Source organism: Gymnodraco acuticeps, unplaced genomic scaffold (genome assembly GCF_902827175.1).
Source record: "Gymnodraco acuticeps unplaced genomic scaffold, fGymAcu1.1, whole genome shotgun sequence".
Classification (NCBI taxonomy): domain Eukaryota; kingdom Metazoa; phylum Chordata; class Actinopteri; order Perciformes; family Bathydraconidae; genus Gymnodraco; species Gymnodraco acuticeps.
The window spans coordinates 226,595-253,806 of record NW_022992357.1 but is presented as its reverse complement, the minus strand read 5'-3'; the positions used below and the strand labels follow the sequence as shown (position 1 = coordinate 253,806).

The following is a 27,212-nucleotide window of genomic DNA, read 5'->3' as shown; positions in this document are numbered from 1 at the left end:
GAGGTTCCGAGGCTGTACCTGATAATGTGCCAGTTGTTTTCCTAACACACAGGCAACACAAAAGCAGTGGGAGGAGGAAGAATAGGAACGCACGCACATGCGCGTGGCCTTTTCCAGACCTAATCCTACCACCTCTTTCATTTTATCGTATCCTTCTCATCCCCCTGTGCAAACATCAGGCTTTCCTTTAATGAAATGTTTGGGTCTTTACACAGTCCTTAGTCTTTATCTTCGTAGCTTTACCCTTCCTCTTTCCTCAAACTTATCTTCCGTCTGTCCCTCCTTCATTGTCTTTGGGCGGTTATCAGTCATCTTGCAGCGGCAGGTAATAAAAGGCCAACATGCTGAGGGAGTCTCGCTCTGCTCATGTTGCTCTATCACACCCTCCTTTTTGTCTTTTATTTTTATTTGTGGCAGCAGACCTTATCGGAGAGATGGGCGTGAGATAGCCGTCTGAGGTTCTTTGTGTTGAAATAATACGACAGGCTGATAAGGCCTTGTGAGTGAGTAGTTCACTGCTGCTTCTCTCCTCCCACCTCGCCATCTACTCTCTCCAGGAAGTCCCTAAAGGAGCTGAAATGTATCGAACATTTCTGTCATGTTCCACCTTTGATCAAATGTCACCCCATCCCCTTTGATACATTTGATCATATGTTAACGCTCACTTCATTTGAGTCAAATGAATTGTAAAATGTAGTCATTATTAACATATGAAATGTAATGTTTTGTGAAGAGTTGGCTGATGCCCAAATCATAAAACGTAGACATTCAACGATGTAATGGAGCATTGCAGATTCTTTCCAAACAGACACAAAAACTTTTCTTCACCATCTATTTTACTACCGATGGAGTCACAAGATCCTGGCTCATGCCATTACTTTGTCTCTAATCTACAGCACCTATTAAGATTTCATGAAGTGGTAATGATTATACAATTACTTCCAGCTCGGAAATACCATAATAATGGCGACGGTGACCCAGGTTTGTGAGTTTCTGGAGTGGATGTTTATAGATTAAAAAACAAACACACACAGACTGGCGGACTGGCTGGCTGGACATCGATTTGTGTTGCTATTGACGAAAGGGTGGTGGGCAACACTGGCACTCAACAGCAGTTACATTTTTATATAAATAACAGCAGCTTTTTGGTTTATAATTGCACCTGAAAATACTACATGGATTAAAGGGAAGACAGGGTATTGACGTCAATACATTTGAGCAATATTTGAGGCTTTGGACAATGAGATAAGACTTGTTTGGCATATCATTAATTTTCCCAGAATCAAAAATAGACATTACAATATACAGCAACCACATACCTACAGTATGGTAACCCTAAACGATACAGTACTGTAGCTGTTTTGGCTTCATACCTCATCAGACATAATGCTTCAGTGGTGAGGGAAGATTACAACTTTGACTTTGAGTGTTAAGCTCAGTTGGGATGCAGCAGAGACATTGAATTCCCACAACAATTTTCTAAGTCTTTTATAGCAGCTCCTTGTCAGACAGGAGGCTATTTCACAAAGTGCACTGGTGAGTTAAAGAGTTAAGGAGAAGCAAATACTTCAAGCATAACTGATTTATTAGGCCAAGTGAAGGGAGGAGACTAGAAGAAAATGAATTAGGCCTCACATGCTCTTTTAATTACTGTTGTCAAGGTGTTTGCTTCGCCCTTCTGGGAAAAGCAAAGCAAACCATCACTCACAGCAACTACTTAGAAGACCCACAGAATGAGCCGTAAAGTTTAACACCTCTTCTATAGTGCAACATTTACTGCAACGTAAACAAACGCAAGCTTTTTCCTCTGAAATCTCACTTCTCTACTGAGATCTGGTGCGCTGCAGGGCTGACAAAGTGAGCAGAATGAGGCCACTGATCCAGGGGTGCTCCTCTCACCTCATGTGCTTACCTGAGGGATAGAAGCGGACAAAGGAACAACATGTGCCTGTCTGTTTGATCTCGCTGTAAGAGGCGAACTGCACATGTAGGCTGCTGACACATCATGGACGCTTTGCTCTTGCACAGGCAGCACTGCTGGCCTTCATTATTATAGAAGAGGGCTTGAGACATATTTTCATGCACATTTGCACACATACACACACAGCCTATTCCTTTGATGAGGCTGTGAAATAAGCTATGACAGGGGGCTGTGTTATAGTGCTTGGCAGCAATGTTATCCCTTGTAGCTGAGAGACAAGACATTCGCCAGAGAGTCTGCCCTAAGAGCAATAACAATGAGGAAAATACACACGAGTATTGCAATGTTTTACTTGAATTTCGAAATGCTGCTCCGTGTAAACTATGAGATAACATCTCTGTTGCTCAATTGGACCTTAGTGATATTGACTGGCATCTATGGAGGATATAGGGAGGGTCACTAAATCCATTATTCATAAACAGGGGACAAGAGGAGGGTGAGTGTTTCTGCTGACAATGTGGTTGCTCTCAGGAGCCAAGAGACATTTTAAAAGCGGATATAGTTCCCCATCTCACCAAACCCGCAGTCAAGATTGGTTTCACTCGTGCGTTACGTCCAAACGGAAGGTCTCTCTCAATCTGTAGCTTCCTGTGGCACATTGTTTTTATTATGTTTGATGAGTCTGTGTTATTCTTTTGGTTAAGGTAAACAATAAACCATCATTGTCTTGTTCTTGGCACACACATAAGGTAAGAAACTCCCTTCAATGAAATACAAGGAAATAAAATAAAATAAATAAATCAGGGACTAAAGTTAACTGAGCTAAACCACCAACAGCGCACACCGATTCGCCCACTGTGGCACGCAACCAAATGTTTCCACAGCAGCACATAATTAAAAACAGCATGCTTCTATATGTATATTTTAAACAGGCTTGGATGGAAAAGCACAAGGGGCTGGAGATGAGAGCAGTGCAGCAGTGAAAAAGGTAATTAAGTTGATCAGAACAAGGCGAGCTGTCTGTTTAATATTTAATGCGGCCCCACACAAAGCACTTTGGAAGCCATCAACAACAGGGCACCAACAACAATTATGAAATAATTAGCTCAGACGAAGCATGGAAGATTTTTCTTTGCGGGGATATGTGTAAGTAATTGTGTAAGTCATTTCAGACTTGGCCTGGTCCAAATTGACTGTGCTCTTTGCTCGACCCTGGTAAACACGAACAGGCAACACTTGGCTCAGGCTACAGCGTATGTTCATATGTTAATGTTCAAGGACAGACAAACCTGTATGCAAAAGCTGCAACATACGGATGTTGTTTTTTTAGAGAATGCACTTTATTCTGATGTCCATCTCAAATTTGAATTATTTAGCTTATTGTGTGGAAACTCAAATGATACTGCACTACTTTGCTATATTTCAGATGAGAGGTGATGCTTGCTCTTTAGGGAAGGGAAAATTAGACTGTGGAATTCAGCAGATATTAGCGGTCTCTCTTTCATGGGCCAAGATCGGGTGATGGCATATGAGTAGACCAGTCCAATCCCAAGTATACCAGGAGAACACTAGGGTGCACTTTCACTGCTGATAAATGACATTTGTAATTATAATGTCATTCAAAATGCACAAATCAATACAAACACAAACTATTAACTCATTCTTTATGACAACACATTTCAATGTTGGTTAGACTTGAATGTTTACTTGTATATGTGTATTCTCAATATTGCATGCATTTGGTGAAACTCTATATACGTAGATAAAAAACCCTTTAAGTGTATTATAATATCATATTGAGATTAAGTGAGAACAGAATAATGATAATATCTATAATATATAACAGAGTGATCCTAGAGAAAATGTGCTCCATATGCATTAGCTGGGAGACGCTGTACTTCTGCTCACTGCAAGCGAGAGAGAGTGAGACTATTTTTATCCAAGCCTGAGGGCTGGGGCAGCTGTGTCAAAAGTCAACAACTATAGTGACTCCATGCTGTGACACTCCAGTCCCAAACGCACACAAACCCACTCTCTCTTTCGCATACATTGCCACATGAGCAGAGACATACTGAGATTTGATTTGTAATATATGAAATCATTTAAGAACACAGAAAAATGTTATACTGGCAAGTGTGATGTTATGTGAATCCTGGAAAAAAGGAATATAAAAAGGCTTAGTTATTTACAGAAACAAGTCCAGAATATGGAGAGAAGGCTGAGCTGGTTCAAACTAAATCCATCCTTTGAGCTGCAATAACAAATAGAATGTCAATGCTCTTAACCTTGTAACCCAGAAGGAAAGCGAACATGCCCGAGAGTGTAACATTGACGATGAAATCAAATTTACCCCATGTTAGCTATGGCAATATTGCTCTGTATGAAGCAGGGCCATAATGTCTTGATGTACAGCTTTGAGAATGACAAGCTGTACTCACTGCGATTTGTTACACTAATAACAGTGAAGACACATTATTGTCCTGCCCTCTCAAATCTCTCTCTCTCTCTCTCTCTCTCTCTCTCTCTCTCTCTCTCTCTCTCTCTCTCTCTCTCTCTCTCTCTCTCTCTCTCTCTCTCTCTCTCTCTCTCTCTCCTCTCTCTCTCTCTCTCTCTCTCTCTCTCTCTCTCTCTCTCTCTCTCCCTCTTCATGGACCCACTTGGCTTTGTAGTGGCAAAAGAGCTTGAACAAATTGAGAAATGATTGGAATTGAAAGATGAGTAATGGTGATTCTAGCGCTGTCCCTTCTCAATATGGAGATGATGAGATTTGATTCTTTGAGGTCAGGTACATCATCCGAGCACAGCGGCGGCCCCGTCTATGACTAAAAGAGATAGAAGGCTATTCACTCTTAAATATAAGCTTCTTCTTTTTTGCCACAATCAGTCACTGCTGACATAAAATCAATGCTATGTTCACCAGTGCCATACTATTACTACTGATCATCATCATCTAAACAATTTCAGCTTAAGTGCTATATGTTAACAAGAAGATCTGTTAAAGGGTTTGGACGATTATCCCGTCTCCACCCTGTTAATGTTTGAGAGGGTAACTCTACACTGGGGGACTAAATGAGGTCAATGGAGCCCCCCCTTTCTCTGCTATCTCCTCATCATGGTCAGCTATTAACTCAGCAATACGATGCCATTAGCCTAGCTTTGTGACACACTACACTGCAAAATGCCAAACATAGTGACTAGCAAACGGCAGTTCTGCTTTCATTGACACTCAGTGAAATTACAGGAAAAGTGGGGAGGAATGGAAATGGCATCTGGTAGTGAATTTTAAATGTGGTGGTGCTTTTGTAAATATGCATGCAGCTATGATAACTAGTATTCTTTCAAATGATTATTGATCCACAAAAGAAGTAGGGAAAACAGGAGGAATACAACTTTGTTCCAGTCATTTACAGAGAAAAGACTGAATACAACTAGAAAACAAAAGTGTTCAGACACAACATCAATAAAAGAAAATACAATTGACTGCCTCTCCATCTATGGTATTCCACTGATGATTCTCAAATGACATGCTCTGTTGCTTTTAGACCTTTTGACAGAAGTGGAGAAGGATGGCAGCTCCCGGCTGTCTTAACTTATTGTCTCAGTGAGCCGGGGAAACTGCAAAAGTAAGAGTGACTTGTGTCAGCACAAACCATGGAAAGTCAAATCAGTTGTGAGATGGATGTGTTTACGCCTACCCTCTGTCCGTTAGAGCGAGACAGTCCAATGATGAATAATGTCATGGGGAACAAATATGTGTTTGGACAATTCTTTTGATACCAAGATACTTCAGCTTAGCTCTTACATATTATAGGTAAAACCAGGAACTCTGCATGGTATAGCGTTTAATTTTCTCCCGCTAGTCTCCAACAATTGGTCTAACAAACAGGATTGAATGTCTAGCCGATTCAATGTGATGTGATATTGCAATTTTAATTTGAAACAACATGGTCTCTTTAATTTAGAATCTGCTTAAATTGCATCATGAAACTAAACATCCCACCCCTATACTTAGTTTGTTACCATAGCAACAGCATATAAAGTCAGGAGACAACTGTTCAAGCACTATAACACCTAACAAATAAGAATTATTTAAAGATGATCAGTTGAATATGGATTTGAACACCTTATCTGCACTCACCTAGACAGTAACATTAGTACGTCTGTACCTGAATTTATATTCCATTTGTCACATATATGCACACAGTGTATTTCCACTATAACATGGAATCTGTCAGTAGCTGTAGAGGTGTGCTAATATCTGATTGACGTGCCTTCACCAAGCAAGCAACACAGAGAGGCTGTAAAGCACTGAATCCTGGGGGTATTGCATGCAGTTGGTTATAGGTCTGCGTGCAGAGCGAGCATGAGAGGTAATTACTGGGTCTGAAACCTTAACACGAGTAGAGGATAAGAATGAGATCCTTTCCCTGGACTGGTGTTTTAATAGGAGTATGGGGGATAGCGTGACACAGGTTTTCTCCTGAGACATGCGGCACCTCTCCCAGGTAACAACCTCACCTGTAGCCTCAAAGCAGACGGCACGGTACTCGCTTAATGAAGCATGTGACTGTGCATAATCATAACTCAAAGAGTAAGGTGAACTGCAAAAACACATAAAAGGTGACATTTTCTTGCTTGACAATGGAGATACCAAGACAGTTGGCCCGGAAGTATTTTTTTCAAGCCATTTTACACGATTAATAGGCTAGAGAGCAGGGGTTGAAACTGCAATTAAAGGTGTCTTCCATCAGAAGAAAACCCCCTTTCTAGTAGTCAGCTAAAGGAGGACCGAGGGGAGCAATCCTCCACCAGAGAAGTCATTATTTCTCCACCATCCCCTCTGCTCTATGGAATATATTAACTTCACAGTGTCGCTGTCATAGCCAGAGTGCCTTCATTGCTTGTTTTTTTTAAAGGGATGCATGCAATTAGAAGAAGGGAAAGAAGAAAGTGCTTGGAATAGTCTCCAACCCCCACACAGATTGAGTACCAGCACAACACAAGCTCAGTGGGCCCCTCGGGGCCCTGCCTCAGACTGAGGAGAGCCTCAGATACTCACTGTCACCGCTGCTCATTGACAACAAAAAGGAAGAAAATAACTACAAAGCCTCCATTTCACTGTGTAAATGGCTTCCTAAATAGGTACGGATGGATTTCCAATAACAGACAGCCGCCCGTGTTTTTGCATGAAAATAATACTTCCTTGGTAGAGGAATAAAATACCTAAACAGTATTAAAGTAAAAATCCACCTTCACCTTAGTATTGGTGGTAAAATTATACAGACGTTGCACAGTCAAATGTATTTCCATGTTCAACAAAGAAGTTACCCCCCCATCCTATAAACTTTGCTCTAATTATTCTTCTACGGATTACGGTGCTGCAAACGCCGAGAATCATTACACCCATAATTCCCTGTTTTACATAATGTCACAGCAAATATTTCCCTGGATTTGACTTGCAGCTACAGTACAATTATTAATATAAAAGTGACTGATACTTTGCGGAGGTGTGCTATCATCCACAGACAAGTCTTATACCCACACAGGATACCTGTCCAGGTGACCTCATGATTACGCTTCACCTTCGAAACAATTACAGGGATTGTGAAGAATCATGATAATTGGAGAAACGGCAGAGGCATTATTATGAATCTATTCTTCCTTCCATGTGCGCTACATTAATGAGCCTGAGGAAAGTGATTGTCGTACATTAGATGGTTCACTGACTTCACAGTCATTGTCTTTATCTGAGATAGAAAGGAGAGGCGGGGGAAGGATCGCAATTCCTTTGAGGTGCATTTAAATCATGTTCTCCACATATTACTCAGAAAATTCCCTCTTGAGCTGAGATGGCGTCCTTCAAGCCCCGCTGGGTTTCCTGTCATCATGAAATGGGAGCAGGAGATTAGGCGGGTGAGGGATGTAGAGGATGGAAAAAAGGGGGGGGGGGGTAAATACTGAAATCTGGTCTAATCCCATCTCATACAGCTGAAGATACACTCCTCCTAAGACATTTCTGCTCACAGCTGAGGATAAATGGAAGGAATGAGGGGAATACCATTGGGAATGAGCTTTATAATATATTGTTTGGAAAGAGTGCATCTCCGAATAAACTAACAACTCCAAATGTGGCTTACATATTCAATAATGTCAATCATTTAGCGTGTCACACTTGCAAATGCTTTTGCTTATTGTACTCTAGAAAAAAAGAAACAGTCCCCAAAGTGAATACAACTGGCTTCCAATACAATGTTATGAAAAAGGGCCACAAAGGCATTCTATTATTTCAAATTTCAGTGTGAGCCGCTAAGGGTTAAGTTCAACCGGATACATTTTTTGCAGGTGACTAGCTGAGTGCTGCTATTCTTGCATAAGAAATGCATCAAAGTGGCAATTTTACACAGCTCATTGTGTTTAATGGAGTGCTGTAAAACACGTCCATTCCACTGTAATTAATGAGGAAAAGACAGAGGCGTGGAACACATATCGAGAGGGTTTTTATCATAAGTATTCCAATTTCATAATATTGTCATTTAATTTGCTGCAATTCTAACGTTTGGCTGCAGCACAAAGCTAAGGAAGAGCTCCCTTATGACAATGAATCAGTTATACTTCGTTGGAATACAAGACGTCTTTTATAACTCACTTTAAACTTAATGACAGTTTTATCGTCCATCAGTTTCATTTTAATACCCTTTAATAAGATGTGTTTATTTGGTATTTCATTGATATCATTTGGCAAATCACTGTTGCAACTTTATGATGCAAAGAACATACATATTGTAACACATTTCCATTATAGCTGTGCTTTTGAACGCAACATTTCATAAACCCCCAGATTAATGTGCAGGAATAAATCAATAGGAAGGAGCATTGAAAGTGACTGCTGATGCGAGAGGAGAGGGGATTCTCACAACACACTGCCCCTGCTGTAAGAATATGCCTTATCAACATTTCTATATAACGTCAACGGTATACTGCACATTTCATCTACAAAGCTATACGCATGCATCTGCAGAAAGCTACATGATCTTCCTGCCTTGTTTTCCCTCTCTCACCTCTCCTGTCAGCGCAGGTTTGTTTTCTACCTCTAACATTCATCACTCGTCAACAGTTCACTTAAAAGCTGGCTTACATCAGAGACCGTCTCCTTTAGAAATGTTTCCACTAAGTCCAGCCCTGTGTCTTCAAGAGCGAACGTCTTTTTGCTCCAGTGTAGACACAGAAATATTTTAATGGACAATAGCTTTTAAGGTGTTAACATGCTAGATACTTCAAAGTATGTCATGCACTAGCATGCACCAAATGTCTACCAATCCTCCTTCACGTCTGGTCATGAGGACCTGAATGAGAATCAACTTCATGGTATTTACATTTTATGCAAAAGGTAGGAAATTGTTCAGCAATAAGTTAGCGAGTGTGAGTGATGTACAAGCAAGTGAGAACATTATGTATATTAATTCAGCACTGCATTGGGATGAGCTACCTGCCAAAGCCCTGTTGTGCCATTTAATTTGAAAAAGGTGCTCTGCCTATGCAAATCGTTGGAGAGGACGTTTTTCATCACTCGCATAAAAATAGTGCATAAAAAGGAAATCTCGACTGTTTTATCCCTGTTCAGGTGTTTGGTGCAGATGGACAGGAGCCCAGAAATCTGCCGAACACACAAGGGTCTTAGTGGAGCGTTCATACAGTACATCTGTCCTTTTACACCCATATTCCAATTGATGTTCTTTTGAACATCTTGTTGCATCTCTGGTTGCCATTTGCTGATGAATGGAGTGTGTGAAAAAGGTTGTATCCTTTTAACTTGGTCGGTTACTCTTGGATTAAAACTAGGGGATAAAAAAACCAGTGGGCCCTGAGGAATGGTAAGAAAAACAATGCGAAAAAGCAAATCTTGGTCAAAATAAGTACAGATGTCTCATAAGAACAACATCAAGGTGCTTGTCTTCAGGACAGGCCTTCTTATGTCACTGTGTGTGAACTGAATGTGTGAATATTGGTGTGTGTTTGATGAAAACTTCAAGACAAATTCATGTGTGTGCTGATCTGAAGTTTTTCTTTCTGTGTGTGCATGTATTGTTCATGTATGCTCCTGGCCAGAATTAGTATTGTCATGCGTTCAAACGTATTTTCAGTAGGGGGGCTCCATTATCAAAACACTTGCCTGATTATTTTTGCAGCTGCGGTTACAGCTAATCAATTGTTGTTTTATTCCACATGTTATTATTCATGTGTCATGTAACAGACATGTTCAACCTGTCTCAGATGTAGCACCTCTCAATACTTGGGTACTACACAGGGAATTTCATTTAATCACCTTACCTCCACAAGTCCATTGTGGGTTAGTTGCTACACAGTGTGCATAAAAGGGCATTTCGAGTTTTATGTCAAGACAATAATAAAAGCATTTACAGGAAAAACGTCAGGGGAGTAAAGACGAGTTTTAAAAAAAATAAAAAATGTTGTTGATGGATGTGCAGAAAACATCCAGCCTTACCCTTACTACTGCTCTTATTTGACTCTGGCCTGCAGGGGGGACCGCAGTCCCCACAGCACCCCACAGCACCCCCCTTCCCGGGCTAATGTGTGTTGTTGTCAGTAAGTGGTGCTGGCGGGAGGAAGGTCATGTGGCAGCCAGAAAAATTATGTCCAGGTCGGAGATGCACTGTATGGAACCACCCGCATTACTGCACCATTTCCATCAGTCACACACACTCACACACCAGAGGAAGGGAGCAAGCTTTCAACATAAACATACTGATGTTGTCTTGTCATTAAATCATGGTTTCATTCTACAAAAACTCAAAATGTACTCTATAAATTGTGTATGTTTCAAAAGATTGGAGTCACTGCAATTTAACAACTCACCAACTGTCGTCAGATTCTAATTGGTAAGTAAGTTATAATTATTTTCCAGCTGCATCCCTTCCACTTTAAATCAGTGGAGAAGTAATGTGAAGAATCCAAAACATTGGCAGGCAACAGTGAAGGATCCCACCACTCATTGAAAGACATTGATTGAGAAATGTGTTTTGGGGGTTTTATCCTAATGTGATGCAAGCACAGTGTAATGTGGTACTTTGTTCTTAAAGGAAACTAATAAACAGATTTGTGACTTACGATGTGGAGTTTGAGGAAGTCTCCGAGACCAGAGGAGCTGTCCACCCTCACCAGGACAGCATCCTTCAGCTGTGTGCTGAAGCCGATGGCCAGACGGTCTGCCCTTGTGCTGGGACGATCATTTGGCGGCCACGTGTAGGTGATCAGTCCGCCATCTCGCCCAAATATGTACGTTGTTCCCGCTAGAGGAAATGAAAGGAGAGGACAAATATTAGAGGTTAATAGTATATTCCCTTTTGCAACCAAGTAGCAGGCGTGAACTAACTGTCAACAAAAAAGCATTATTTACACCGCAAAGCCGGCATCCATGCCATGTGTACAGAGCACCGTCAGTCTGAAGTGTTTCATTGTGCTGAGTAATGACTTTGCTAAGCACTGAGCAACATATCACTCTTGAACAGCTCTCAGCCCCATCTGAGGGTTTAAGTACACTCATGTCAATTCATGAGACGGGAAAATTCAGCAGAAATGAGGGAGGCAGGTACTGGTGCCGTTTTCCTCATAATGCTGCACAATTACTCAGTTTTACTGCCACTGCCTGCTTCACCGCTCAAAGAAAGAGATACAAGCGAGTGCAGGAGGGTTTGCAGTGGTGTCCCCGATGCCCAGGTAACCGGCAGGCCAAACGGGCACCATCCTGTCTCTCACGCTTCATTAGCAGCCTCAAAGGCAGACGCAGCATTATTGACTGACTGGTCCAATTATGTCCTCTTTGTGACCTCCAAACCAGCTACTTCCTGTCTCGCTGCATTAGCTCATTTTCTTAACAGCAGCATAAAAGGTTTGAAAGTGACTTGGTAGGTGGAAGATTGGTCCTAATTATGTAGCTATTCAGTGAGAAAGAGCCTTGTGGTACTATGCCAGTGACCGAGTCAAATTGATGGTAAGAAATAAGTCGGTCTAGACTAATGAAGGAAGTGGTAAAAGGTGGCTAATTGTTCATGTATAAAGCCACAGTCTAAGGCATTGATGCCTGCGAACCGTAAAGCTTTAAAGAGCTGTCGGAGTTATGTCAATCAAATAATGTCTATTTTTCTCAATTATAACCCGTCGATAGGAAAGTGTTTTAATGCATTCCTGCCAGGACATAGACACGTATTATCGGGGGAGAAAGTATGTATACATGTGTACAGTATGCAACTGGGAATGAATGAGTATGTGATTGTGAAATAAATGCATAAATGCATAAAAACTGCTATCTTTATGAAAAATTAGAGCTCTGCTTGTGTGATATTCATTTACATGTGTGTGTGAGTGAGAAGGAGAAACCAAGAGGGAGCGAAAGACAGAGTGTGTTAATATTCATAGAGGGAAGGGAGTTAAACAGCCTTAGACTGAACAATAGATTATAAATCATTCTGACTGTAATTTCAATATTTTCTTGTAAACCAGTTCACGAGAAAATAAAACTATCGATATATTTTGGATTTATTTATATATTTCTGTTGTTTTCCCCCCTCTGGCTTTTCTTCACAGTGGAGTGATTAAAGCGCGTCACTCTACTATCAAGTTCCCTTTCCAATTCCACTCTCTCATTTGAATCAATACACACTGTCAACCATTAGCTAAAAAGAATTGCATCATTAATTAACGATAATGTGATTAACAAATGATGTCGGGACATACAGATCTATGGCGAGATTTATTGTTTTCATAAAGCATAACACGCATTTGTAAGACGTAATGAAATAACAGTGTAAGCATTCTTGTTCGCCTAATGGATAAGCGTTATGAAGCTTGATGACTTCCACAAAGGAAAAGACATTATGCGTAATATATTTGCGAGGCAGGCATCATTTCTTTTTCATGAAGTCTGCCGGCTACCGCTGAAAAACCCTCCCTTGTTCCACTAATGCATATCTGATGTTGGCCCCTTCACAGAGCAATATCCAATTCATGTAGCTCACGCTGGACTGTTGTCACTGTCTTCGAGTTTCCCCCCCAAGCCACAAACATTTTCTCCATGCTCCAGCTTATTATAATTAAGCTCTTTTAAACCATGTCAGTGTTGGAACTCACTGGGCCCTTAAGCATCCTTTTCCCCTTCTGTCTATTCATACGATTTGACACCCACTTTATCCCACTGACAGCTTATTTACTGTTGGTGACCTCCAAAAAAACCCACAGTATAATATAAAGATTACTCATTTCAGTGGACTGGTGTCTTGCTAGTAGCTCCCTTAAGCTAAATGGATAAATATCAAGACCCTGATGTCAAGTCACCAAAGGTCAACCAAACCAACTACTCTACTCTACTGTGACGTGTAGATTATATAAATGGTTCCAGAGAAGATTCAGAGAGGGAAGATAATAAGGTTGCCAATACGTGGTGAAGCAGTCTAAAATCCATACAAGCATGTACTAGTGAAAGACTCCTTGAGGGACTGTTGGGGATTAAAAAACATTGAGGAACATGGCTAATGCACACCTACTCAGTCTTGCAGTGGCATGAAATCAGCCAACACGTGCCTGTGTAACTCCAGCGGTGGGAGTAATTATGCACTAGCTCCGTATTTGCTATTTGTGTGCCCAACTGGGACACTGGGCACGATATGGATCTGTTGTTGTCATTAGATACAGTAGTGTCCTGGAAATACTGTTTGTTGTGTCTTTAATTTGACGGGAGTGTTCAGTTAATTCCCTCTTTGCCCACTAGTAATATTAAAGAAAATAAATGTAAGGACAAGAACAAGATACAATGAGGGGTTTAGCAAATCCACCTGTGTCATAATGAAACATGGTATGTCATGCCATAGCTGACTTCTTTTGTCATTATATCTAATTAACCAACACCTTTGTTTAAATTAATTATCAAACAACAATATGTTAAAAGGTGTAGTCTCCCAATTATGCTCTCAAAAATGCTCCAGATTGATGTTGCATTAAACTGTAATGTACTATATTTATGGCAATATATATGGATGAAAAAATGCAAGTTTTTTCAATATTATGCAGCCCTATTACTCACAACTATTAAAGACAATCAGACCTCCTCGATGAACTCCTCAACCGCAAGTCTCCTGTGTTAAAGAATAATGAATGAATCTGTCCTAATGTTGGACTACATCGAGGCGCTGGCTCTACTCTGCTGTGTCAGTTAACATCTAAGGAGATAAACATTGGCAGATCAAACACTCTGCTTTCATTAAAAATGTAGCACCATCCACTCCTGCATTTGACCAAAGAGGTGTGTGGGATAGTATAAATATAGGAAAGCAAGCATGGTATGTGTGGTAAATCCCCCCAGGCACGGACTTCTCAATGTCCGTTTCTGCTGGAATGAAGCAGGAGCATATAGCACTCGAAGCGCTGTTACGATAAATAAAGTGAACAGTGACACTTATAGAGGCGGATAGGTGTGAGCAGGGGGAAAGTGTACTGGCTCTGTGTCCCAGTGTAGCGGTGGTAGGATGTTTAGATTACATAAACTAGGGAGACTGTACGACTATAGTACTCAGCTGAGGTCAGGCCCGCAGACCGTCTTTCCTCTGACCTCCAACACGCCCATCACGCCGAGCCTCATATTACCACCTCTGCCGAGAAACTGGGGAAGAATCCAATCATAATTACATAGTTGTGATGGAAATATGAAAATGAGAAATGACATTATGGATCTGCTTTCTGTCAGCACCGAGCATTTGCTTTTCTCTCTTTTTGCTGCCAAGGATTCCCGTAATGACTGCTGTGCAAAAATAGATTACCAGAGACGTGGCAAAAGAAAAGCTTTTTCAGATTATCTTTTGATCCTTTCCATGCAATGTCTTGAATGGAGTTTCGGAGTAGGATACCTCTTTTCCAAATCCGCTCTTATCTATATATGTAATATACATGTTTATATATACAGTATATATATATCTTATATATAGATATAATGTTTTATACACTTGAGTATACAGCATATCTTTACAATGGAACCGAGCCGGATGAGGACAAGTTCAGTTCATGACTTTGACAGGTGACATAAGTTGATACACTATGTTTTACCCAAAATCATATACAAATACCAAGCTATATTAGTTTAACATCATTTGGGTTTAACTGTAGTCCCCCATGCCCCCCTGCCAGGAAGAGTACAATTCAAAAGAGGCTTATTGATGTTTATTGGATTACAATTTCAGTTTCCAGAAACGCACAATTTACGAGGACACGTCTAATAAAACACTACTGGTATGTGGTAAAGGAGCTATCTCCAATCAATGCTCCTGAAGGTTTAGTGCCATGAAGGGAAATTCGGAGTCAACTTGATCTATTTTTTCTACCCCCTGGTCTACCCATCTCACTATATTTTATCTTTTGGGACAATTCAATTGGTCTAGTGGCTAAAGGGATAGGATGTCATGTAGAATGTGGGGTTATGAGCAAGAGCGTTCAAACTGCATGCCCTGACTTGGCAGCGACTACAAAGCTGGGAAGTACTCAGACCGCCAAATAGGGTCACTGTTCACACAGCCTCAGTGAATAATTAAATGGCCCATCATACCCCATGATCCAAAATAATGATGTCAATACAACAATATCTGTCTATGTTTATAATGTAGGTATTTTTATTTCATCCACAGTATCATTCCTCCCCAGGCTTCTTTGCCAGACAAAATGTATCAAATACTATTCAAACATCTTGTGACATGAACCAGCAATAATGGAAGAAGGAAACAACATGATTTGATTATTCAAATGTCAATGGATTACGTGTCTGAACTAAAATAATGTTTTTTGTTTCCTATTAGCCAGTCTTGTAGTTATTTCAACATTTGCAGAAAATAATTGCAGTACAAATGGATCTCAGCTTTTCCCTTTGATGTCAACGATCTTTGTTAGAGACTGTGGAGGTTTTAAAGAAGAATGTCTTAGTGTGCACACTCACTTCCATTTTATTTTCTATCTCATGTTTTATGATACATTATTGTTAGTGCTTATAAAGCTGATATAAAGCATTATTGTATGGTTTAATTATTTAATGAGAAAGGGTTTTATATGATTATCTCATTTATTTAGACCGAAAAAAATGTCACTAATGTGTTTTATAAATTGAGTCTTTATATGTTTTTGGTGTAACTATGTCATTTAATCAGAAGAACACACATTGCATAATTGTAAAAACTATTTTATGTAACGCCATGGATTCATTTGAAATTGCTATACTGGTCTTTTGTCTGTTTAGCAGCAGTTATGTCAGTAACCATTTGTTTTATACAGTTTATTTCTGATTTGTTCACCCTTTCTCCCTCTATAAATGTAAAGAATGTTTCCAAGAAAAGAGCGCGAGGACTGTACTTTTCTGTCACTGCACAGTGGGGCTTTGTGTTGGAGAGGTGACATTTCTGTCAGTGTTTCTTGTCTGTGCCAGTTTGGTGTTACGGCGACATACTGTGAACTTAACCGCTCCAAAGTAGGGTAGACGAGCTGTGGCGTTCAGAATCACCTGGGATTTTTGCTTGTCCCTTTCCCCTTTGTAGTCCAGGTTAAAAGTATGCGTGCTGCTCTGCAGTTGGGCTCTGTGCTACTTCCATGCCGTAACCATGTCATGTGTGCAAGTACGGATCCTACAAAGTATTTATCTCGATATGTAGGCCAATTGGACTTTATGGCTATTCCCTAAAGCAGGAAAACATAGCATGCTTTTTTGTTTTATTCCAAGTATATCCACATGTGGCTGTACTTGAATGAGGAACAGGTTGATGGATGCACCCACACTGACCAGACTGGCCTTTTTAACTTTTAGTTTACCTTTGGCAACAAAGCTCTGGTTGCCAGTAGCACTGATATGTTATCTCATCCCAAGCTGATTCAATTAAAGAGTGAGATATTTTCTTCTGGCAATTCTGAGTTCTCGTGAGAATGTTTTGGAAGATCCATCTTATATTGCACTCTACTGCACATCAGAGCTTTTAGAGCACAGTGCTTTAGCTAGTTATGAAAACCACATATACTTGTTATGTATTCTACCAAGTAACCAAAAGTCGTATTATTGCATAAGTGATTTTTCTGTATCCTGTCCCATGGGTTATATTCCATGTCAACTGACTTATAAAAACAGAGCCCCCAGCATTTAAAATAGAAAATGTAGAAAAATTGGGTTGAAAAGGTCAAAACAAGATGGAAATGAATTAAAGGATAATGACAGGTTGTGCTTGAAGAAAGCAATGTTAGACAAAGTCTAGTCTCCCCTGGGGTGTTATTAGCTTTGTTCTATTTTTCTCTATCACAACATCTTTATTTTATTTTAGTTTTGGATAAGGAGACATTGTACATTGGGAAAGTGGTTATAGTATATAACCACCTTCTGGTGTACTCTGGTGGTAAAATATGTCACTTTTGTAGCTGTAACCAAATACTTTGATGCAAGGTGTGTCGCATTTAATTGCCATCCTCTCAATGGATTAATAACATTGAAAACCAGCTATTAAAATATCAGTTGAGAGCATTTTTTTCTTCCAGTTGTTTGGAGTCTGCAGTCAGAGCACAGCCTCTGGTTGTCTGTCCTCCGGGTACAGATGAAGAAAATTCAGCTGGACAATGAAGCGAGGTCTAGTGGATACTGCTAGATCCCTGTTGCCAACCCCAACCCCCCACCCAATCTCTATTTCTGTATCTGTTCATTGTTCCATTGCAGTATAGCGAGGTCCTTTCAACAATTTAAACCTCGCTCTCAAGCTTTGCTCCTGGAAAAAGCCATTCTCTATCTTCAGTGGAGTGTGAGCAGCCCTTTGGGAGACTAAAAAGGCTCTGGATTGTTGACTTGTCTTAATCCTCTTTCAGCACAAACGAACACCTCCCTTATGATGGAATAGGTAGTTGGAACAGAACCAGCAGGCATGAACAAATGTTTCATGACAGGTTGGTTCAATATATTACTTTAAGTGACAGCAAAATGATCTACTGATGTGGCTGCAAGGAGTCAGGATTCCCTCAATAAGATTAAAACACACACTGTAAAATATTACCATGATTTCACAATATGTAGCTGTAATATTTTACAATAAATTACTGTTTTACCACTTTACAGTCTTTACCTGTAATGTTCACAATATAACACTGTAATTTAGAATGTCACAGTGAAATCAATACAGGCACAGTTAATTACTGTGAATGTACAGGATAAATGATTACCAGGATTTCACAACATGTTACTGTATTATTTCATAGTAAAATACTGTATTCAGACCATCCTCTGTGATAACACAACAAATTAAGTGATTTTCTTGCTTTTATCGCTCTTGCTTGGCTTTAAATACTAATTTCTTTCTTTGGTGCAGGTTTTACTTAAATTGAAAGGGGCACCGCTGCATGTGCCTTAAAATAAATGAGGCAACATATACATCTATGTAAAATTGAAATTGTTGTCTTGGCTTATTGTTTTCAGGTGCTTCCTGGGCATTAACACTGAGACGGGCTCGAAAGCCAAAAAGAGGCATGGCAATGTAAACCCCCATGTCAGCACATTTTTCAGAATTGTTTTGACTTTGAGTGGATGTCTGTGTAGACATGTGTTAAGTGCTCCCCTCCTTGTTTTCTGTCTCCCTGGCTCCGCCTCTGCCCAGGTGCACCTGGTCTGCCCCTGGCTCCGCCTCTGCCCAGGTGTTCCAAATTCCACTCAGCCGTGTGTACATATAAAGAGAAGCTGGAGGAGAAGGATGTCTCGCCTATCCTAACGCCGGAGACACTGTCCTTAGAATACCTCTTTGCCATTCTGAGCTGTAGGCCATATTTTTGCAGATGTGTTTATGTTTAGCCTGGAGGACCTGGTAGTCCAGTTTTCGCGGCTTTATTTTGTTTCCCACAGAGTTTATAATTTATTTCTGGTTAGGGGGAGCTCTGGGTCCTACGGCCCGTGGTGTGGCTGGCTCGGGTTCCCTCCTTCTGTTTGTTCCTTTTGGCCAGTCCTCCAGACCTCTTTTTGTTTCACGTTTCGCTTGTGTGAGCAAACGGCTGATTATCAATAAATGCTCGTTACCAAGTACCGGTTATTGCGTGTATTCTTTCATGTTGCGGGTCTCAGCACGAGCCACAACCGCGGAGTAGAGGTTGGGGCCGTAACAACATGTCCAAGACACTGTGAAATGTACTTTGCACTTCAATGGAGTAATAAAAAGTTAAAATGGGCATTTTCTTTGTTTTTCTTTGTTGATTGAGCTGATTGAATTGTGTAGTTCAGTCAGACAACTCACATGTTCCTTTAACATGTTTATTAGAAGCAGCATATAGTTGAGTTTGGCGACTAGGCTCGGGCATCATCACTCCATAGATATACATAGCATGATGAGTGATGATTAAATAACTAACCCCCGAGCCTACAGGTGGAAGCTGGGGTGGAAGCTGGGGTGGTGGTGGGGCAGGCAAGCAGCAGCGACGTAGAGGTAGCTGCAGCAATATCAGCAGCAAGCAATGCATGGAGAGAGATCTGGCAGGTTAAATAGAGCGGCATATTAAGGAGACTCTGTTTGGTTGGTTGTAGAGTGGCAAGGGGGCGTTATGTATGAATGCAGCATAAGTGCTCGAGTTGACTGCCTGAACTAGCTCGCAGGCTTCGCCCCATTTATGGTACAATCCCAGTCAAATTTACAATATATTATCGTATTATTTAGATTTGTATATTTACAGTAAATTACTGGCTACTGTGTTGCATTACTTCTACAGTAATAGTGTGAACATACAGGTAATTACTGTAATGTATGTACAGCAAGGTACCATAATACCACAGCTCTGTACTGCTATATCACAGTAATTCCATGGGCATGGCAACTGTAAAGTCACAGTATTTAGTTGTATTTGTATTCTAATTAACTGTAAAATATATACAGTAAATTACTGTGAAATATTTACAGTCAATAACTGTGAAATATTTACAGTCAATTATTGTGAAATCCATGCAACTAGTAGCCAGTAATTTACTGTAATTTTACAGCCAAACATTTTACAGTGCAGGATTGCTGTATTGAGTGAGCATCTCATCTATTTTCTACATCATTCGAACCTTGCTATAATTCTTAGCATAATTGAGCAATTTAGCCAGCTAGTATATAACTGCTGCAACTCTGTCATGAAACTAACCCACACCATAAAAAACGGTATACTGAACACTGCAACATTCCACATTTCTCTCCTTATCTTTCTTATTTTAAGTGATAAATCCTGCTTTCAGTCTTTATCAGGATGCTGGAGCTGAGCTATTCTCTTTGCAGTCAGCAGAAAGCAGAGTGGACAGAGGTACTAAATCAACCAGGAGCGCAGTCGGCCTGCTAACTCTGTGTTGGCTTAATACGTCTGGGCATATTGGCACATACAGCACAGTCAATATCAACTTTTACAGTTCATTGCCCACAGACTTAATCTTCACCACCGGCCGATACAGTTCAGGTATATCCCCTGTTTGGGATTGGGATATTATAAACACCTTTGCTGATGCAGCACATGTGTCTTAATGTATTTCAACGTATTTCGAGTTATTAACAAAACATACGTGAAAATAATAAGTGGCAAATAAGACAACCAAGATGAAAAACAAAGCTTTATACACACAAAGAAACATGTAAAGTCCCTAGACAGTTTAGTCTTTAGGCTAGACTAGGCAAATATTCTAATTAGTCAATTTCCACAGGATTGTTTGTAACAGTATCCAGTGACCTATGAGCCTTAAGCCCCTTCTAATGAAGACAATCCCAAAGCAGCATTTCTGCTTAGGACAGCTGACAGTGTCCAACCTGCCTTCATAAGCTGCAAAGGATTACTCCTCTCGTTCCCTGCTTTGCTAATTTGATGTAATTAAATTAAGTGGCGACTAAAAGTGGGGCATTGCTGCTTGCCTCCATGATTGGCCATCCTTATTAGAGGGTACATGATGCTGGTTTCCAAATGATATGAGCAACAAAACCTAATAAAAACATGGGGAGAGAGAAAACGTAGGAGCACTTAAGTCAGACCTCAAGGCGGGTAGAGTACAAAGTACAAAATGACCACATCAAAGAGGAAGAGAGAGGGAGGGGAAGAGGGAGAGATAAAGATTTGCAAAAGAAAAATGGTTAATTAGAAAGTAGTTTGATGTTCTTATACTGCAGGGAGCAATGGCAGACACATTTTATACTTCATAAACCTTTAATATATATTGGTAGGGAAGATTGTTCATATATATTATTGTAACACCCTCAGAAAATCATGTATTTGCTGACCATCAGTAGAAAAATGCACAAAAGGAGGACTCCATGGTATCACTGTTAGGTGTGGTTAAAGTAATATGGCACACACCCAACCATGCTTATCGATTATGGTGGGGTTTTTAAACAAACAGGGCAGCAAAACTCTGCTTTGCAACTTGCTTTTTAATACAATACTCACCTATGTTATTTGAGTTTTTTTGTATATATTGATTTATTGAATAGTTTATAAGCTAATGTGAGGCGTCTGAATTAGCTACATGCAGTAGGTATCTCATCAGTGGCGGCCGGCCCATAGGGGCGCTAGGGGCGCCGCCCCACCTCTTTAAAATAAAATAAAAAAATATATATTTAAAAAAAATATTTTTTTATTTTATTTTTAATAAACAAGGTAAATATTATATAATTGGTATCAGTAAAATGTATAATCTACAATAACATCTCGTTTAAAATTGTGTTACGACGATGTCTAAAGTTACTGATAAGTCACATGTTTCCTGCCTGGCCTTGCCCATGTGTCATTACCTTTATATATACAGTCTATGGTCATTACCCTCTCTTGTCTGAGCGGTAAGAAAGGAGCCCTCAACCAGTGCAGCAGCAGCCACTAGCAGCTGGCTGTTGCTATCTGTAAACTATGATGCCGAAACATAATTTCAGCCATTCAGCGTCAAATCTGATGATCACCGGGTGCCAATGTCAGCGCCCGGTCCAGTCTGTGAGTAGTTTGGACACTAGTGACTCGTATCCGGTGGGGTGACGCAGTACGGCAGTAGTTGATGAGGATGGCTTCATGTACAGGTGAAGTCTCCGGACCTCGGTCCCCGCCCAATTCCGTTCAAGAGCTAATCTCCAATCCTTTCGAAAGGAGAAGTTTGGGAGATAAACTGTTGCTTAAAGACCTTGGACCGGACCAACCCGATTTGTATATATCGCAACAAGCTCGTGAAAAAGACAAAACGTATCAACGAGGCTTCTCACATAGCTGGTACACCAGAAAGGCATGGCTAGCTGGATGCAAACAGGTAAATGATGTCTTTTGTTTCCCATGCGTGCTCTTCAAACAGCCGGGGACAGATACGATCTGTTCAGAAACTAGACAAAAGTTAAACAAGTACAAACCACATACTGTCTGTGTCATGGAGAATACAGTCGCTGGTTTATTTATGTCTGTAGGCCGTTGTTGCTAGTGTGGACGGTCGGAGCATATAACGTTAGCGTAGCCAAGCTCCATTTAGAAAACACGCATTTTAAAAGGGTTTTTCGCCTGCCGTCTGTCTTTAGACTTGTCAAAGCGTTAATTCATGGTTTTTACTAACCGGTATCAGTATGTTGTTACTTCGGCATCATTTTGAAACGTGTATTACAATTAAATCACGGTCAAATATGTTCATCTTGTTGTAGTTGTAGCCCCCTTGCCAGCGATTCTCTCTCTAGTTTAGCATACTCAGCCCGACTCAGCCTGGTTGTTCCTGGCCCTAGAACCACGATTTTATGGGGCCAGAAAAACTGTGAATTAGGACCCGCTAGCCGGTACTAGGCCAAGTGGAAACGCAACCAAAAACGTGCCCCGCACGGCTCGGCACGCTTAAAGCGAGCTCCACGCTGCACTGAAAACGCGCCATTACATCACCAGAAGTCCTAATTTAAGGGGTAATTTGTTTTACTCACTATATCAACAGCCCCACCAAAAATATTTTCCACCAGCTGCCACTGTATCTCATGGTCATTTGGTGTACAATATGTACTGTATTATTGTAAGCTATGTTTCCTCTGAATACCATTCTATGCAGACATAAATAGTGTGTCCTTTTGACAGCTGTGACCCCCAAAATAACAGTGAAAGAGACTGGCGACCCTTGTCAACGGCGGGTGCGCTAGTGGATTGTCAACGGGGGGAGCCTCGCCGCGGGGGAATTCTACAGATGGACAGTCCGCCCCTGGAACATTTCTATGCACACGTTATTATTAATAATAAAAGTTTCATTTTCAATTTTTTATTTGTAGTCATCTCGCAACCCCCACATTGGGAACCTCTGCTCTAGAGCATAAACAACTTAATTTTTTAAAAGGAGCAATGCTTTGATAACATGCTTCTGTAACAATACAATTTACCAATGTGAGATCAATAATCTAATCTTAAATCTAATTACATGTAAGCGATATTTTGTCATGATTTCCTATAGTGTCTGAGCTGGTTATGGTGTGGTTAAAATGTAACTTCAAATTGCAGCCTCCACCAAAACATTTTTTTTTAAGGTATTAAGATATACTCAGAACCTATTCTTTAGGCAGCTCTAAACCGATACAATGTGCAGTTTGTCAAGAGATTGGGAATTAAGAAATATGCCCCTGCATCAGACTGTGGCAGAACTTCACCATATGTTATTGTCTCACTGCTCCGGAGAGATAAGCCATCACCTCATCATCACAGGGCCCCGGGTAGCCATACCAACCACCCTCACTCTTCATGGCAGGGGACCATCAATTCATGGTTGAGGTAAAGTTATGCCTCCTGGGCTTGTAACATAATGCCATGAATGCTCAGTCGACCAGTGTCACTCACACCCTACTAACCCCCTCCTCTGCCATGCTTACTTCCCCTAAGCCCTAAGTGATACATGAGCCTTGTGGAGCAGAATGGCCCATCCAGGCAGAGCAGACAAGACCCAGTGTCCGAATTGAGCAATACACCAAACGGGCCCTTTGTTACCCGACCAGCTGCATATCTGCCTCCCCAGCCAACAGCCTTGGCTCTGATAGAGGTGTCTCACAGTATCGACAGCTTCTAATTTACTCTCTCATCATCACTTGCCTCATTTGCTCCTCAGACTCAATGCTCCCTTTCTCTCAATTCAGGTCAGCCATTTTGTGTGCCAGCAATTTGTTGATTAGATTTTTCTGCATCCAGTGTTTAATTTGCGTGCCAGCGACCACACTTATCAAAGTTAAGACTTAAATAAAATCAAGCATCAGTCGATTCCCTGCTTTTTCACACATAGTTAAAAGCCTCTTCGACTGATTGCGTGCCATCAGACATCAGTGTATTATTTAGTTTCAGTGTGGCAGTGCCCTCGCATCTACCAAACATCACAGCTAGTGGTCTCTAGAAGCTGTTGTCTTCTCTATTATGGAGCCAACAGATGTGGAGTATGACTGCAGCTCTAATTACTGAAAAGACAAGTGTGGGGAATAATTACACAGTGAAAGTGAGGCAGAAAATGGAGTCCAGGGCCAGAGCTCTGATCTGAGACTACAGACAACTCTGGCTGCCCATCACCATATGCAGCCCATCAGCTCAGATACTGCCCTCACAAAGAAGCTGCTACAGGATCAGAAAAAGCTCCTGCGCTTTTCTGAGCATTAGCACTATTCTTAAAAGGAAGTTATATAGAGGTCCACATTAGGCCTTATTGGAAAAATATTGTGCCACAGGAAGGCTTTCTTTGAAATTATTTAATACATCTGTATCTCTACGTGTAATGGAAAATATCAGTCGGCTCCCCACTGTACCTCTTATTTAACAAAACACTGTTTAGCTCAAGGCAATGCACATCTGCAGTAGGTATACTGAAAGCAGAGCATAAACAATGCTTCAAACACCAGCAAGAGGACACTTTAATACACTCGGTGTGGTACATTTAATTCACTGCGTAATATATATGGTCTTACATTTACATCAGTTTTCAAAGAAGCCTGTGACATATCACCTATAATAATGCGTTGATACAAATGCCAAAGAAAACATATCCCTCATGCTAATGAGTCTAACTTTCATGTCGTCCCTGCATGACCGCATAGCTTTTACTGGTAACTGCTTTGTAAGCCCTACCCAGGAGACAGAAAGCACGCCATGGCCTTAATTGCAGAATTAAACATCTGCTTTGCCAATGCTTTGTAAGTAAGCCTTTTATAAGTTGTGAGATATCATTTAATTAGCTGCATATCTTATATATAATAATTGTATATAATACAATTATATTAATATAGAGAAAATCAGGAGAATTAAATATTGCATGTGTACTGATGTTTCAAGTTGTATGAAGGAGTTTTGTTGAGCTGCAAAACTGCTGCCTTTCCGATTTATATTCAACAGGATATGTAGGAGAGAGCTGTGCTGTCCTCTATCTCACTCGGATGCCATGTATCTACCAACAAATAAACATCAAAATGAAAACAAATATGTGTGGGTATGTATTGTATTTCTACACTATGTTGCAAAATATATGCTAATATTAGCTTGCACTTAGCTGTTAGGCAGGCGTGTTGTTATCAGCCCCTGCCAGCAGGCCCGAGGCACTAAGAGATGGAGGGAGCAATGAGGAAGGTGAAATCCCACACAATCCTATTAGAGTGGATTAGGGGGCAGCTTTCTTTTTTTTGCCACTCTGCTGCAGGTGAGCAATTGTATATTGCAAAAAAAGAATAGCTATGACATGGTTGGTTCTTATTGAGGCCCATTGTCACACAAGGCAGTCATTATTTTTGTTTAACTTCTCATTTTTCAGCATTAATCCAAAACATATTATCAAAATTGCTATGTAATGATTTGTAAGCTAAGAATAATTAGTAAACTGTCAATCAAACTACCCACGTAGAAGAGGATGGAGGTTTTTTTTTTTCTTCCTCTAAAAACAGACTTGTGAAATCTAAGTACTGTAGAGGCTCATTATTGATCAGGTGATCAATGGCAATCATACATGTTCTTCTTCTGCAAGCTTGCAGCCACAGAAGCCCAGCCTCCCCTGTGGTTGGGGTCATCAGGCTGTAAAGGCTGAAAGATTTCTCCCTCCATCTTCAGTCGTTTTTCTCGATGACTTTTTCCAGAACCAATTAGTCCACCACTGGGAGAGTTACCACTGTATTCTTGGAACTACAGCAGGTCTGGACTATTATATTTTTACACCTTCCAAGAGCATATTTCTCTTTATGACCTATTTTAAATGATAACTTACCAATTATATGTTGCGTGTATAAATGGAACTTTTCTCCTGTGCAACTTTGCATATTACTTCAACTACCCACATTCACACACTTGTGACAATGATTCAAAGCGATCAAAGAGCTGAAGATGATTTGGGAGAGTTGCACTTTCGGGTGCAGCGAGCTCTTGTGCATTTGTGAGTGAATGTGCATAAGTGTGTGTGTATATACAGGCTTGAGTGGCGCAGAGATAGCTACTGCCTCATTATGATGACAGAGAATGAGGATTCTTGAGAGTGACTGAACTCAATTCATATTAGATTTTTTTTTTTTCAAACACAGGCTTTTGTATTCTTTATCTTCACTTTTTTAAATTTTTTTAAATGTATACATTTTTCCTTTTTTGTGTCTTTCCCCCTGGAAAATAGGAGAGGCATTCATCAAGTCAATCAGATTGGACTAAGCTCTTTTATTACCAAATCAAATCTCCAACACATTGATCTGCACTACAGCTGTATTGTTTCACCATGTTTCAAATCTTCCATACAGTTAATGTTGCAAAATTCCAGCAGTGATCAAACACTTGAGGTATTTACACACAAGGGGCATTTATGTCGTTTGTTTAATTTGCAATTTAATATTTTAAATTATTGTTTTTGTCATGAAAAAAAAATCAACACCATTATTTTTAACAAAACAAGGACTTTACTTTTGAGTCTTGTTTTGGTGTATGCTGCTGTTGCAACAAATTCCCTCCATGAGAATCATTAATCTCATGACTGTTATTCATCGGCTGCAGTCTCTCAGAGTTACAGTGGCATTATCTAAACATGCTGCCGTTTGCTGTATCGTTGATTTCCTCAATCTCTGTGTGAGATGACACGCTTTCTTTATCCCACTTGTTAGATACCATACGGATGTAACACTAGCAAACATTCATTAAAAGGTCATTAAAAGAAAAAAAGAAGGTTTGAAAAAGGAAAGCCAGAGGTGTAAACAGACAGATGGACAGGATGAATAAGAAAGAGGGAGATGGCAGAGAAGATGATGTGTTGATGATGATTCACTTAGTGCCTTGTGGGTAAAGAGCT

General features: G+C 40.4%; 1 protein-coding gene across 35 annotated transcripts in view; it reads right to left on the bottom strand.

Annotated features, from left to right (window-relative positions):
• LOC117542190 (neurexin-1a) overlaps positions 1-27,212 on the bottom strand; it is a 301,076-nt gene that overhangs the window by 89,937 nt on the left and 183,927 nt on the right. For all 35 annotated transcript variants that reach the window (XM_034209679.1, XM_034209677.1, XM_034209680.1 and 32 more), the window contains one exon: positions 11,048-11,229. In XM_034209679.1, the coding sequence (XP_034065570.1) occupies positions 11,048-11,229 (182 nt within the window). The remainder of the gene's footprint in view (positions 1-11,047; positions 11,230-27,212) is intronic.